The sequence below is a fragment of the Phycodurus eques genome, chromosome 15, assembly GCF_024500275.1.
Source record: "Phycodurus eques isolate BA_2022a chromosome 15, UOR_Pequ_1.1, whole genome shotgun sequence".
Lineage (NCBI taxonomy): Eukaryota > Metazoa > Chordata > Actinopteri > Syngnathiformes > Syngnathidae > Phycodurus > Phycodurus eques.
The window spans coordinates 10,557,005-10,573,962 of record NC_084539.1 but is presented as its reverse complement, the minus strand read 5'-3'; the positions used below and the strand labels follow the sequence as shown (position 1 = coordinate 10,573,962).

The window sequence follows — 16,958 nt, the reverse complement described above, 5'->3', positions numbered from 1 at the left end:
GTTATATATTTGTCAGTGAGGAATTGTAATAACATAGATGATAATGAAGAGGAAATTGTTTTGTTGTTTAGCGGCACAATTGCAATTAAACGGAAAATTTATGCGCTTTTTTCTAGATTAATACTAGCAAGTTAAAAAAATATATTTTTTTTTTTGCTCAAATTAACACAAGATGCCATATGAATACAATAATTAGACACCGCATGTTTTGGAGACTTGATTTCATTTTAAAATAATATTTATTAAATATTGAGGACGGTTACAGTTTTTATCTATTCAAACTATTTAAGGATTTTTATATTACATTTCAGACTATATTATTTTCCAGATTATTAATAAAGTAAAAAATAACAAAATGCATTTGCACAAAGTGACAAACTGTTGCACCCTTGCAATATGAATACAATAGAAAGACATTTATTACAAAAGTGGTATATATTTCGGAGACATTCAAACCACTTATCCTGCTCCCCTAGATGCATTTTCACCATTTAAGCATTATATTATATTCATGTGGACAACTATTTGACACATTTTTTTGTATTTTAATCTAATTTGCCATTTCATTGTTGTATTCGTTTTTCTTCTGCAAAATTGCATATTTTGCATGACATACAATAGTAGAAAAAAAAGATGTTTCACTTTTTTTAGTTTTGAAAATTCTTTCTATTCTTCTTGATAAGTGTTAAAAACAAGATATATATATATATATATATATATATATATATATATTTTTTTTTTAAATTAAATTAAAGCACTTATGTTATGCAACAATATGAAGAATAATACTAACTTTATAATAGCAATATGAACTGTATTTTAAGTTATGGTTTTGGGGGGGAGACTAATCATTATAAAAAGAAAAATGATCACAATGACGGGCAATTGTCAGTCTATTTAAGGATTTAAGTATATTTAAGGATATGAGTAATTATAGTAATTGTAAATGTTTGGTGCAGGATTAATGGGATGGTGTCAGCATAAAGAGAATCTTCCTTCATCTTTTCTTGCACAAATGAAGGAAAAGAAAGGAAGATTTATCTAAGCGGCCAAGCGAAAGCTCGTGTTGAAAAGCTTTTGTTTTTCAACACGAGGCCGCGAAAGTAGACATGTAGACATGTTTAGACAGTCAACCACGAGTCAAGCCCGGGCATGACAAGTTCCACCGGCTACCTATCATTTCAATATCAATCGAAGAGTCCTTACGGTACCTGAGCACTGTGGAGTCAAGGCCAAATACTGTAGCTGCTTCTCCCATCCTACGACTGCCTGTGGACATGCTCCAACACGCACGACCGCAAACCAACACGGGGGAAGTCATCAAACCTTGAATCAATGACAACAACCATGAAACCCACATTAAAGCTCATTATGTAAACCGATAGCAGCCTCATGAATAACAGTTAAAACCCTGAAAATGGCCGTCCCATCTGAAACAAAATGACAAATCTTATTCAATTTGTTGTCAATTTTGTTCCCATTTTCTGAGATTTGGCAAATCACTTTCTTTGGACTTGGAAATGTCTCCACTTTGAGACAAATAAAGCATATCTTAATTTGAGGCAAGATGGGACAGAAATAGAAGCACAAAAAAAAGTACAATTAAGACCGAATAGTTGGAAATATTTGGCATGTGCAATCAAACAACATTTTGCACTTTGGGCTGATGCTGCAGCTCGTCAGTGATAGGAAATTACATGCGACAAGTAATAAAACAAAATCAAATAAAAACTGTTACATTTCAAGTCATTGTCCCATGGCAATTGTGCAGACATCTGATTTTAGGGAAAATATGAAAATATATTATAAAACTTACAGTTCTGTGTAATTCATCCCTTTGCTTTGTGCATTTTAATATTTTTACAGTATATCTGTGTATAAACATAAGCATGTTGCGTTAACCCTCCTGTTACATTATTTCTTTGCAGGAAGAGCAAAACTGTACAGTAATGTTACTGGGTCAATATGAACCATTATGCAAAAATGTTTCATGAAAAAAAAAAAAAAGAAATCCCAATAAAAATTGTTTGTATCTCATTATCAACTCAATTTCCATCAATATTTCAGGTGAACTGGAGCCTATCCCAGCTGAGTTTGGCCAAGAGGCAGGGTAAATCAACAGAATCATCATCATCATCATCATCACCACCACCAAGCTGCTTGGAGATGATCTTACAGCCTTTACCTTTAATGTGCTTGTCTATAATTTTCTTTCTCATCTCCAGATTGTTGAAAATACAGTAGCTTGAGAACAAATCTATTCTTCTTCTTTAACACTCGATCTGTTTGAGAAGGGCGGTAAAGCTCTGCCTCTTCCTTTCTCCATTTCTGTAAACCTATTTTGTTAAAAAGAGATCGCTGCAATGCTTCGGTGCAGAAGGAAATGGTCAGCCGCGAAGGTACGTTTGCATACAGATAAATATCTGCCTATGAACCAGTTTAGTCAGCTCATTGTTTAATTTATTGCATCAGTCATGGCTCGTAGACCTTTGAAAAAGAGTTTGGAAACAGGACTACAGTCGTTTGCCTTTGTGTAGTACAGTAGTTCTAAGTTGTTGGGGGGCCTGGCGTGAGCGCTGACTTCGATGTGGACTGCCGGGGCTGGAGACGTATTCTACCACTTTAATCAATGACAGCAATTCAACCTTCCTCTAATAGCTGTACTGTTTCATATTTAGGCCTTTGGCGGCAACTCGTAGCATCTTTGGGTGTTTCAAAAAAAGTATTGCTCCAGTGAGTTTTCTGCCACTAGCTGGGGACAGGTTCCACAGAAACCCCTCCGAAATGAATACTGTAGGCGGATACGTGAATATATGGCAGATTACTGTATTCATATTTAGTCTAATTTCAACTTAATCCCATTCCCATTTGTCTACAAGCGCCTTACCCCCACACACCCGTGTCCATGTCAGCAGGGCTGCCTGTCCCCAGGTGGGCCCTCTCAGTCCACAACTCACTAAGGAGGTGGGCGCAACAGTGGCGCCGACCCACTCGCATAGACACAACTACTGTATCACTCAACAACGTCCAACCCTCGACACTGATCCCTTCCTCCTCTGCACGGCCGTCCGTCGTTCCCTATGCCACTCACCTTCCTCTCGTTATGAGGCCTTCGCTCTCATCTCCTTTGCTTTGACCGCCTTTTGCTTTCCGGGATGTTTTTGTAATTATTATTTTTTTTAAATTGTGACGCACACTGGAGGTATTCATTTCACGACTTTAATTGTGTATCTAAAACTCCACCCAACTTGTGTCTTATCCTGCCTGTTTGTCCGTCCTGGCAAAAGCAGGAAAATCCTGCAAATAAATCAAAGTGAACTTCCCATCTGTTTGTTGGTGGCACCACAAGCTATTTTTAGCCAAGCGTTGGCAGGGATGTCAACAGGACGAAAAGAAGAAATTTTTTTTAAGTAGGTAGGTATTGTTTAGTTGTTTGTTAGCAAGATTATACGGAACCCCAGACATGACATGACAAAATGTTTTAATTGTGGCCACAACAAAGAGACAGTGGTAACGTGACTAACAGTTTAATATACTCAGTTATCACGCTTGTAACTCAATCACAAATAGATTTTCCCCCTTGAAATGGATGAAATGCCATTAATCGATTCCAGCCCCTCAAAATATTATTTTCTATGACCCAGGAAGTAGTCTGATAGCTAATGAACTGAAAAACAAACACAGTACTGTACACGTCTTTCAACTTTTGAGAATCTATTGTCTTGTTTTGCTGTTTTGAGTCAGGATGGAACCGTTCCTCCACCCCAGAATAAAACATGGAACGTCAACTTCATTCAAACACAAACAGGAAGTAACTTGCCACCTAACAAACAAAACTTTTTAAAAAGGAATTTGTTTTTGTCAATTGGGTCGCAATAGAAATAGTTGGGTTCCCCCATATACAGCATGTAAAATGGTATGGCCCAGTTGCCTTGCGTCATCCTTCGTGAACCAGAATGGAACGCTCCTGTCAACTTGCGACATGCTTCATAACCCACTATGTAGCCTACTAGCGAAGAGCACTACATTTTTCCATTTTGTTAGCGCAATCTATTGTCTCTTTTTGACATTTTTAATCAGGATGAAACTGTTCCCCAACCCCACAATCAAAAATGGAACAGTTCCCGTTGCCTTACGTCATCCTCTGTGAACAATGATGTAGTCTGCTAGCTAACAATGATGGAACCATCCTTCCTGGCCCAGAAGCAAAATGATATAGTCCCCGGTAACTTAAAAAAAAGCTCCACAAACCAGGAAGTAGCCAGATAACCATTAAACCACGTCCAATTATGTTCCCCCCGCTTGTTAGAGCAATTTGACTACAGTTTGCTGTTTTGAGTCACAGTGGAAGCATCACCTCCACCCACTCTGACATAAGAATGGGATGGTTCCATTTGCGCCCACTTGACTTGATGTTATTTTGACCTAAGAGTCCACCTGTGCCGCCTAATCGATTTCTGTCTTCGTTCCTGCTCTCCTCTCCTCTCCTGTGTGGCCTTACGCTGTAAACCACACACGGTGACAATCAGACGACACTGAGAACTTCTTTCAATTTTTCACCCATGTCCATCATCTATCGGGGACAAGTTAATAACAGACAGCAGAAAAAGATGCTAAAAAGAAAATTAAAAATCACACGCGTGTGATTCTATCTGCCGAAGAGCCAGCATCTTTGATGTTTTATCCAGACCTTGCATGTTTGAGGGCCACTTTTTGGTGATACTTGCGACGCCCAAAGAGTGAGGAGGTGTGGGTTTTGGGAGGTGGGCTCATGGTGGTGGGGGGTGTAGCAGTTGTTTGATGTGTGTGTTAAGCTGTCACAGACAGCATGCACACATAGGAGGGTTGTCTAAATGGTTTGGGGGCTGTGCAGAGACAGCTGGTTCCTCAAGGCTTTATTTGTGACAGTGTATGAGTCATGACATCAGTAGTGGGGTTGCAACCCATCCCGTAAAATACAGAATGGTCCCTTTGGCCTGGTACACACAAAGACTTTTCAAATCTTAAAAGATTCTTTTTATCTGTGACCGACCCCACACATTAAGTTAAAAAAACCCTGGCATTTATACAGAACAGAATACAAAACGCCACACACACAAAGATACTGTGCAAACGCCAAACTCGAAGTTTGATCACACGTGATTTCACAACGTGATTTCACCAAACCATGTTGGATGTGGCAGATCTGCCTGTAAACTCATGCAAGTGGACTGAACTTCATAGCTATCGTGAACGTACATAAAGTATGCGCCTCTCCGTCACCCAATCATACACATAGACACACAATTATATTTGGGAAACAGATAAGCACCAAAAACAAAGTGCATAACCTTTAATATGATGATTCCAAAAACTTGCTCGTTATACTATATGCATGCTGTACTCAAAATTTCTCAAGGGTAAATAGGTAAGGACAAAATCATCATATCTATTGAATATTTACTGCTCTTAATGTATGTAGCACTACTGGGATGTGCAGCACATGCTTAGGATAATTTAGAATTGAATTTATTATTATATATTTATAATCCCTCAAGGGTAAATACATAGGCAAGGACCAATCAACTGTATGTATGTATGATTACATGAATATTTACCACTCCAAATAACACCGATGTTAAATATTGAGATATTAATATTAGAGATTTGATTTGTGTCATTAACCACAACCTAAAAGGTATGTGTGGCATGAATTTTCTGAATAAAGAGCACTGACTGTTTACATGAAAACAAAACAAAAAAAGAATCCCTAGCCACCTGAAGTGACACAAGTGTAGGCTACCACAGAGTCAAACACAAAGACTGTCTCAAGAGTGCTCCTGCATTTATGATTTCGCTTGAATTTTGGGAGTCACGCAAAGAAATCACTGTTAGTAGTCAGTATCCAATTTTTTATGTTATAAATAAAAAAAAAAGACAAAACAGTAAATACTGTTAAAAAGAGAGGTTTTTCGGTTCTCCTGCTTTTGCCTTTTTGGCCCACCTGTACCGTGAACCTTCCTGCAATACCGTGAGTCGTCTTGCTATACCGTGAGCTTTCCCAAAATAATTATCGTACCGTGAGATTAATACCCTGATAAAATGGAACCGTGAGATATACAGTAGATATCGTTACATCCCTTGTTAATTAGCCTTATCAATCAGGCTTAGTGCTTTTTCTTCTCTGACTCCTATCTGGCTAATGTTGTACTATTTTATCAATTGTCATTACAAATAGTACCTGAATACACGGTAAGACATAAAACCTCGGCATGTTCTTGACGCAATTTGCTAGGTTCCTGTATGTTAGCATACCAACTATTAGCATGCTAGCATTTGAACAATTCCCATGAGAAATACTATTAAAATATTGAGCATGATGTAAAATCTTTATCTTATCTGTCTTAGCACTTTTATTCTCAGTATCTTGCTATATGTTAGCCTACCAATTATTAGTTTGCATATTATCAATTCTCATTAGAAATAGAACGTGAAAGGGCAAGATGCACTTTTTCTACTCAGGTTGCTACTTGCGATATGTTAGCATACACTAAAGAATTGCTATTAATTTACGGTGAATTTACAACAATGTTACTGTAGTTCACGATAATTGTAAAATATTGTTAAATAGTCATGCCTTACAGGTATATTAACAGTTAAATTAGTCATTTATCAATAACAGTAAATAACTGTAATTTGACAGCATTCTGTCATTATGTTAATATTATAATCCAGCTCACAGTCGAAATGTTCCTACATTTCAATTCATTCTCCAGGATTTCCCTTTCAGGCCTCTTTCTACTCCCGCGCCTGCATTGCGTCCCGTGACCGACGCAGTGGGCTGCGCGGCCCCTATGCGGCACTTGATGCACACACGGCACAGATCGTTGCAGCGCACAGAATGCCGCGGAGATCATCTCTCGTGATTGGTCTGTTTGAGTCACATGCTGCGATGACGCACGAGAAGCCTTTGGTGTATCCACAGAATTTGCATTCTCTAGATCAGAGATTCTCAAAGTGTAATACAAGTACCACTTGTGCTATGATGGCTTGTTCTAGTGGTATGCAAAATGACCACTGCCCAACTACAGTTTAGTTGTATTTAACTTTTGAGTACAATACATTTCATTTAATCTTTAAGGACAGTTTGTTTTTAAAATTTTATTTAGGTACAATTTTTATTTAACTTTTATGTACAGACACAGCTAAATGTTGGCGTTGGTGTGAATAGTGATAAATGCTTGCTTTCATCAGGGAGCAAACTCCATTTATGCTGCCAAAACGGACACCTTAGGTACTTGTAATTTAGTGCCGTCAGACATTTTGGCTGCTCTTCCCTTCATTTACTCTAATTGTCAAAAATTAGGCAGTTGACACCAGCTTGCTAGACACAAAGGCCTATAGGGTAGGAGACGTCAACACCTTTTGTTAGTTGGCCTCAGTAACAAAGACAAATGCATTGCTTGAGTATGTCTAGCTAAAGTGTGAGCACAATTAATCAGTTACATAAATGCCCATGAAGTGTATTGGAAAAGACCGTTTTGGGTAAAACCAAGCAAATTTGTCCAGGTGGGGCTGCCATACAACATACGCTGCGGCTCAGGTTGCAGGGGTACTTACTTGACACGTAGAGTGACATCACGACCAATCTTTGGTATCATGACTGACATGTAGTGACTGTGAAAAGGTGTATGATGACGCTAAAGTCAGAGTGTGCAGTAATCTGGAACTTGGATAGAATCGTTATAGTGTTGCGAAAAAATACATGCTGACTATATTGAATTCCGGAATACCTTTAGGCCTGAAAAAGGTGGATGTATTGTCTGTTTGCGCTCCCCCCCCCCCCCCCCCCCCCCACTCCCACATATAAAAAAAACCTAATAAAACAAAACAAGAAGAAAAAAAAAGTTTATATATTTTTTTATGGATTGTTGGGGGGGACAAGTGGGAGCAGATGACCAGTAGAAAAAAAAAAATACTACTATGACTACTACCATTACTACTATTGCTACTACTAATAATAATTACTACTACTAATAATAATTATACAAATAAATGTTAAAATATGAATGCAAAAAAACAAAAACAAATGCAATGAAGTAAAATAAAAGTGACAAAAAAATTAACAATGATAAAAATAACCACATGCAAATGCAATGTAGAAATAAATATATTCTCGACTCCAAATATATATTTTTTTAATTAAGGCAGGACGTATTTAATTCCAATTACTCACGACGAACTCCGATTCACCTACTATTGTCTTCAGTGGAACAATGTCATCACTGTAGACTTCCTTGAGGCCGTCCAGCACATGTGCATGAGATGTTTGTCTGACCTTATGAACCACGTGACCCTGAGTAGACATCCAGAGCTGAGCCATGGCAGCTTTTCCTGATGAGTTGCTCACCTTACTGGGAGGGGGGAACACACGGAGGTCCAGCTTCTGTTTGGAGGTCGGCCGGGAGACTGTGTTGATAGCAACCTTCCTGCTTTCCACTTGTTGTCTCCTAAACCAGAAGTAGCCCAGATGAAATGTTTATCTGATATAAGGGTGAAGAGTTGGAAATCCCCAATAGTGTTCACGCAAAAATTATAAATAGGTCAGATGTGAATTTACGTGACAAAAGTTGGAATCACAAGCAGCGCATATCAATTGAGCTTGTTTACACAGGTGACATGTTGGGTCAGTGTTTGCAGTTGGCGGTCACTTCCTGTCCCAGACAAAAAGAAGGAGCTGAGGTGAAGGAGAATCACGTAAAACCTGCAGAAAAGAGCCAAAGGTGACAGGTAAATACATGACAGCACTTGTTACTAGGGAAACCATATAGTTTACAAACATTTATAACAAAAAGCTCAGTGTTATTTTCAAGGCAACTTAGGGCAAAATGCCCCACTGCAAAAAATATCAGAGAAAGGACAGTGTGTGTGTGTGCCCCCAATATTAAACCACCACTCACTTTCAAGTTTACGTACACACACGCACACACACAGTTGCCTTCATGGACCACAATGGCATACATCTATCTATCAGTTAAGAGTCTTTAGAGAAGTGTACTGAGAATGGTGTGCTTGTTTACGTTGACGCACTTACTGTACTGTGTTGGCATGTCAAGTCTGCACTAAGTTGCTCATTTAATGTGGCTCCAGCTACACTAATATTTAATTTATTGGTTCATGTTAATGACATCCTTCTGGAACTAGTATGGCGTACTTTACGTTTAAGTTAATGCTTTTTTTGTACTGTGGATAAGTACCGTAATTTTTCGTGTATAATGCACATTGCCCCCCCCTCCCCAAAAAAATGTCCAAAGTCAATAGTGCGCATTATACATAGGTATAGGGGCAAATGGGGGAAAAAAACTTCCACATTTTATAAATGTATGCTGCCATCTAGTGGTTATGAAAAAGCTGTACACTTTCATTCCAAAATGCCACCGCCACCTAGTGGTTATAGAAAAAGTGTGGCTTACACTTTCATTTCAATAAGACAGGGGTACGTACGTATGACTCCATATATGTACAGTTGTGCCCATAAGTTTACATACCCTGGCAGAATTTGTGAATTTTTTTATTTTTTTTTTATAAATATGACTGAACAACAATGGTTATGTTTTGTTTAATGATGATGCGTTCATGGAATGCTGGACCGTTTAATTGAAAACCATTAAAATAAAATGTTTCGCCTGGTCCATGTTTTCTTTAAATAATTGTACCCGTCTGTCAAATTCTGCCTGGGTAATTAAACATATGAGCACAACTGTGTGTTTTCTAATTTACTAAATAAAAGTAGGGCTGTGAATTTCAAAATAAGAGCAAGTAAATTAAAAAACGGATTACATGGTCAAATAAAGTGCTTAACTTCAGACTAATTATTTGAAAAAAAACTAACAAAATACAGATAATACTTCATGTTTTTATCATATGGGTAGAACCAAACTCTTGCATTGTAAAAATGCATTATACATAGGTAGAAGGGTTTTCCAGAATTTTGGTCAACTTTGGGGGTGCGCATTATACACAAGGAATTACGGTAATATTCCTCCCACTTGGGAGCTGCTGAAAGTAACTAAAAAGTTACTTTTTTCTAACTCAGTTACTTTTGAAATCAAGTAATCAGTAAAGTAACTAAGTTAATTTTAAGCTCAAGTAATCAGGAAAGTAACTAAGTTACTTTTTCAAGGTAACTGTGGCAACACTGGTCACAGTTCAATGTTAATGCTACAACGTGTAATTCTCGTTTTATGTTTAGTTTTCTTCAACTTCTACTGGCAGTGTCAATAGACAGCTTGAAACCTCATATTTGAAGAATTGTTCACTATCTCCCAAACTGCAGGATGTTGTTAAGTTCGCAGTCACCATAGCTAGCGCTCATAACTCAAACTTTTGCTCACAACTCAAAAACCAAACGAAGAAAAAAAATCGGACGAGTGACGGCTTGTAGCTGGAAAAACTCGTAAGGGTCACTTGTAAGTCGACTCGAGGTACCACTGTAGTTCACATAAAAAAAACTGTTTCCAAAGTCGAACAGACTTCAGAGCTTCCACTCTGTTTTATTAATCCTCAACTTAATATAGTGCAAGCACAAATCTGTGCACTAATTTTAAAAAATAGAATGGTTTCTTATGTAGCAAACTTCTTTCAGGCCACGACATTCTTCCTGTGGGAAAGTGAGACAAAGAAATACTCCGAACAGTGTGTGAATTATTTTAAAATGCTCTGCAGGATTTAGGAAGCTTTCGAGTGTGCGACTCCATGCGTAACATGAACCGTTTTATGGACCTTTGCGGGCGTTTAAAATTTAGAGATGTTAAAACTTGAGTGAGTTCGGTTTCAAGGCTTACACGTAAGAACACACTTGCAGTAAATACACCCCTGGATCCAACGCAAACACAAACACACACACAACACACAACACACACACAAATGCACAGTGTGTAGCACTGGCTGAAACACAATAAGCTATTGTAACCTCAAACCCAGAGGTCTTGACTCCCATGTGCTTTTGTCATTAGTTTCAATTATAAGGCCATGAAGTCAGCCTGTGATGACACGTACATCCCTTGGTTGGACACACACAAAAATGTGTAAAAGTAATCTTCCAACCAAGGTGTGTCAAACTCATTTTTGTCACAGGCCACATTGTAGTCACGGTTTCCCTCAGAGGGCCGTTGACTGCGAAACCATATAACTGTTTAGTCACCTCATAATACTATTACATACACACAACAAATTGATGTATACCTAGTTTTGAAATCAGAAGTCAAAGGTAATAGTTTGTTCAACTTAGTTACTGTAAACAGTAAAAGTAACTTGCAATAGCTCAATAATACTATTTATTACATATGAGAATTTGAGCAAGAATCATCTGTGTCAACTTCCATATGATTTGCTTTCGCGGGCCATATAAAATGAGTTGGCGGGCCAGATTTGGCCCCCGGGCCTTGACTTTGACAGATGTATTCTAACCAAATGTATTTCAGAAGACAGATTTATCACTATTGAACACTCTACGGCTGTAATTATTTTCCCAGATTATTTAACAAGACCTGACATACGATTTCTTTTTTAAAGTGTTTGCTTTACACAAATGTATGTGAATGTCAATGTTATTTGGGGCACTTGATGAAATATTTGGAAATCCCACATTTTAACCTTAGACATTTATGAGAGTATGTAAGCCCTTTTTCATTACAGTGGTGCCTTGAGACATGAGTGACCTAACTTGCGAATTTTGAGTTACAAGCAGTCGTCGGCTGAATTTTTGCTTTGAGCTTTCAAGCAAAAGCTTGAGATTTGAGCGCTCTATGTTGGCAATGAACGCACTTCACAATAAGCAGCAATTTGGCATTTAGTGAACAATTCCTCAAAAACAGGCTTCAAGCTGTTTATTGCCACTCCCAGTTGAAATTTTCTGTCAAACAAAGCATAAAACAAAGTAATAAAGTCTGTTTAGCTTAATGCTAATAAACAATGCCAAAACGCCATATATGTGATAACAAATAGCATTGGTGTCATGGTGTTATAACTCTAACCCCCTAACCCTATAACGGATGTTTGAACTCAAGCGGTGGAGTAATACATGTAGACAGACAACATAACAATTCTCACAGGCATATATTTGTTATCCCAAATGTTGTTATTATTCTTGTCTTGTTGGTGTTAGCAATCTGGCCAGTTAATGGTGCCGTTCCTGTTACCAGGCCACAAGGCAGACTGCCTGGCCCACTTCAGTCTAATCAAATTTGATCAACGCCAGAATAGGACTCTCGCTTTTTTTATTTTTTTTTATTTTTTAGTAGCAGTTTTCCTCAGTACACTTTGTGTATCCTCTACAAGCCATTTCCTCATCGCCAATGGAGGGGGATTGGATGGACGGGAAGAGAGGAGACAGTGGGGATGTGACCCAACAATGGCAGGAAGTGGCTTCATATCAGTGTGAGATAAGTGCAAAAACTTGCAAGCTCACAAACATCCCCACTGAAGAGATAAACACACACATACACAAAAAGTAATAAATAAAATGTTGCATGAGCCGCAATAAAAACCAGTGCTCAAAACAGTTTCCCTCAGACTGGATAATTAATACAGATATGACAACTCATCTTAAAAAAATGCCCATGTGAATAAATGGAAACATAATGCAGGTCAAACTAGATATTTACGAGCAAAATGTAAACATTGTTAACTGTCACAGAAGTGGAAAACGAAGTTAACCACTCTTAATTTCATGCTCCTGACAAAAGCATTCTCCAAAGTTTCAACATTACAGTGGAACCTGGCCCTCGGTTGTACCATTTTTGCTTCTAAAGTCGCACAAAACCTTAGTGTGAAGTCACCGTACCTCGAGACCTCAGCTCAGCGAGCATTGGATTGTGCGCATGTTTTTGCTTTTTCACACTTATTCCAAAAAGCAGAGATTGTCTCAATTCTTGTGTCGAGCGTCTGTGACTGTCACTTGTTATTCCATTGAAGCCAGAGCGTTTTCTTATGTTTTTTTTCTTTTTACATTTAAACAGTTAAGAATCTGCACCTTTGCAATTGAACTTTTATTCATAATAGTAACATAACAGTAATGTTTTACACTTGTAAGAGAGGTAGAAAAGTTCAAATGTTGCTTAAAAATACAGGTTCAGTTTACCCATGTATGCTTCTATTTTTTCTATTTCGTGTATAGTAAAACAAACTTTTTGTTATGGCAACAGTTTGACAATGGAACTGACTATTGCTATTTCCTTTAATTTCCAATGAGAAAAAATGTTTTGAACAGACAAAAGAGTTTTCACTGTCTTATTAAAGTACATCAAGTAGTGAAGTGAATCGGTTGCTGTACATACCAAATACAGGACTTCAACTGTGAATATTGCTTGGACACACAATATCGAAACAGAAACAAAGTGAATTGTGATGCTGAAAGTTAAAAGAGGTGAGTTGAGAGGGGTCGGTGGGGAGGGTGTTGTGTAAAAACAGCACCTCTGGGGTCGTACAAAGGTCCCCAGAAAAGAGAAAACCTGATATCTGTTGACTTTGTAGGATGTGTCAATAGGAGGCTGCTAAATGTTGTCCAATAGCATTTTAATCAGTTAAACAAGTTAAAAATACATTCAAGTTTATTTTATTTTATTTAAAATCTGGGTATAACTTTTTTTTCCCCCAAGCAAACAATCTTAGATTATTCTTTTTTTTTTTTACTTTATTGTAAGGCCTGGAGGTGGGGCTCGAAGGCGAGCGTCTGGTGGCCATGCCTGCACCCATGGGGCAGGCCCGGGCACCAGACGAAAGGGTAACGTGGGTCCCCCTTTCCCATGAGCTCACCACCTGTGGGAGGGGCCATAGGGGTCGGGTGCAGTGCGAGCTGGGCGCTGGCCAAAGGCGGGGACCTTGGCGATCCGATCCCCGGCTACAGAAGCTGGCTCTAGGGACGTGGAATGTCACCTCTCTGGCAGGGAAGGAGCCCGAGCTGGTGTGTGAGGTCGAGAAGTTCAGACGAGATATCGTCGGACTCGCCTCCACGCACAGCTTGGGCTCTGGTACCAGTCCTCTCGAAAGGGGTTGGAGTCTCTTCCACTCTGGAGTTTCCCACGGTGAGAGGCGCTGAGCAGGTGTGGGTATACTTATTGCTCCCTGGCTCGGCGCCTGTACGTTGGGGTTCACCCCGGTGGACGAAAGGGTAGCCTCCCTCCGCCTTCGGGTGGGGGGACGGGTCCTGACTGTTGTTTGTGCCTCTGCACCAAACAGCAGTTCAGAGGACCCATCCTTTTTGGAGTCCTGGGAGGGGGTGCTGGAGCGCGCTCCCGCTGGGCACTCCATCGTTTTGCTAGGGGAATTCAATGCTCATGTGGGCAATGACAGTGAGATCTGGAAGGGCGTGATTGGGAGGAACGGCCCCCCGACCAGAACCTGAGCGGTGTTCTGTTATTGGACTTCTGTGCTTTACCGCTACACTGCATGGTTCTCTGGCTGTTATCATTTTTCACTTCTTTGCCATTTCTAATCAGTCTGGGTATGACAAGAAAACCTTCAAAGTAGATTCAAATGTGAAACGAAAGACAATGGATGTTTTTTTTGTAGGACACACAAACAAAAACAAAACATATAATTGTAAGTATCTTCTATTAGCCTTACAACTTTTTTTGTGGCCATTTTTTGTCCACCAACAGACAGTCTGTAATTTTTAGGATTTTTTATGTTTTTTATTTTTTTGCTTTTACGGCATAGTGTTTAACTAACATCAGGTCTAGTCACAATTGTAAAATATCAATTCATTTTCATTGTGTGCAACAATTCATATTCCAGTTTGTTCGCTCAATGTGCATGTTGGAAAGCAAGCTGTTTTTTCCCCTTATTTTGCTACCAGTACAGTCGGCAGCAGAGAGAGCTTCTACTTCTTAAATTCATAGACAGCAGAGGATATCGTCACTTCCTCAAATCAAAATTACTTAATTCCTTTCCCCCATTGGAGTGTCGTAAGCTATTAAACGCCTCTTTTGGGGAACTAAGAACATTACATGAAATTAATTTTCAAGTGTTGAGTCTCGAATGAAACATTTTATTCATATAGTATGAATTACAAGGAAATAATAAAAAAAAGTTTTCTTTTGTTTCGATTATCCAAAACTAACCACGATAAGGCCAAAATGTGCAACTTTATTTGAAACAAAATATATTTTTTAATTGAAATAGCTGATGTTAGAAATGACAAAATCAGACCAAAATCTCCACCCTTCAGGAATTTACATTAAATTTGCATTAGCAGCTAAAATGGATTAAAAAAAATGAAGCAAGTTGAACTCAAATGTCTAGCATAGAGCCTGAGGGTTAATGTCTAATCGCACTTTTATGACTTCAATGCGGGCCCTGAATGTTGCATACATGCTTTCCTCATGCAGATGACTATTTCAAGGAGCTTCAACAAGAACAAGAACTTTGGACAGTGTGCCAAGCAGAAAAAAGTTTGTTTATATAAAAGGAGGGAGATCCTGGCTATGACGTCTCATATCCTACCACGAACCTGAATATATATATAAAAAAAGCTGACATTCAACTATACGCATGGCCAACTACTGTTATCCTGAGGAAAACCATTAAAGGACACACACGCTTCCTGGTCAGTGTGCATTGAAAGAGCATCTGTGGCACTCCTGACCTGTGCTGCTACTCCACTTCCTCTCCCACACGTGCAACTCTCCTTTCAATTTGTGTTTTCTGACCAAACATTGAAAAGTAGTACAAGCAAATGAAGCGCCAGGTCTGACTATTCAAGTTACACATGCACGTCATTCGTGTGAACAGCCTGACTATGCCCCGATGCACAAAGTAAGGTCCATAGAGGCATGTTTAGATGAATGAAGTGTGGAAGAACTTCCAGCATCAAACACCTTGTGGATGAACTAGAACAAAAATACTTTTTTTCATTTTTCCTTCCTGTAGGTGTAATAGCCAGGTGTCCCAATACTTTTGTTCTCTTCAAGCAGTCACTAAAAAGACTTTGAATGAATACAAATACACTGGAACACAATCTGTCCAATGAGGTTTAAGTAAGTTAAGTAAAATTCAAAACTGTCGTACAATTGTGCAGACGAGTAACCACTGCATACAGTGGATATACAACCCCAATTCCAATGAAGTTGGGATGTTGTGTTAAACAAAGAAAACAGAATACAATGATTTTCAAATCATGTTCAACCTATATTTCATCGAATACAGGACAAAGACAAGATATTTAATGTTCAAACTGATAAACTTGGATTGTTTTTAGCAAATAATCATTAACTTAGAATTTTATGGCTGCAACGCGTTCCAAAAAAGCTTGGACAGGTGGCAAAAAAGACTGAGAAAGTTGAGGAATGCTCATCAAACACCTGTTTGGAACATCCCACCGGTGAACAAGCTATTTGGGAACAGGTGGGTGACATGATCGGGTATAAAAGGAGCTTCCCTGAATTGCTCAGTCATTCACAAGCAAAGATGGGGGGAGGTTCCCACTCTTTGTGAACAAGTGTGTGAGAAAATAGTCGAACAGTTTAAGGACAATGTTCCTCAACGTACAATTGCAAGGAATTTAGGGATTTCGTCATCTACGGTCCACAATATCATCAAAAGGTTCAGAGAATCTGGAGAAATCACTGCATGTAAGCGGCAAGGCCGAAAACCAACATTGACTGGCCATAACCTTCGATCACTCAGGCGGCACTGCATCAAAAACCGACATCAATGTGTAAAGGATATCACCACGTGGGCTCTGAAACACTTCAGAAAACCAATGTCAGTAAATACAGTTCTGCGCTACATCCGTAAGTGCAACTTGAAACTGTACTATGCAAAGCAAAAGCCATTTATCAACAACACCCAGAAACGCCGCCGGCTTCTCTGGGCCCGAGCTCATCTAAGATGGACCGATGCAAAGTGGAAAAGTGTTCTGTGGTCCGACACGTCCACATATCAAATTGTTTTTGAAAATTGTGGATGTCGTGTCCTCT

The 16,958-nt window shown here is 38.9% G+C and overlaps 1 protein-coding gene across 1 annotated transcript in view; it reads right to left on the bottom strand.

Moving 5' to 3' along the window:
- Positions 1-8,442: 8,442 nt before the first annotated feature.
- LOC133413625 (TBC1 domain family member 10A-like) overlaps positions 8,443-16,958 on the bottom strand; it is a 29,557-nt gene continuing 21,041 nt past the window's right edge. Inside the window, 1 exon segment of the mRNA XM_061698235.1 lies at positions 8,443-8,743. Within this exon segment, the coding sequence (XP_061554219.1) occupies positions 8,733-8,743 (11 nt within the window). The 3' untranslated portion in view covers positions 8,443-8,732.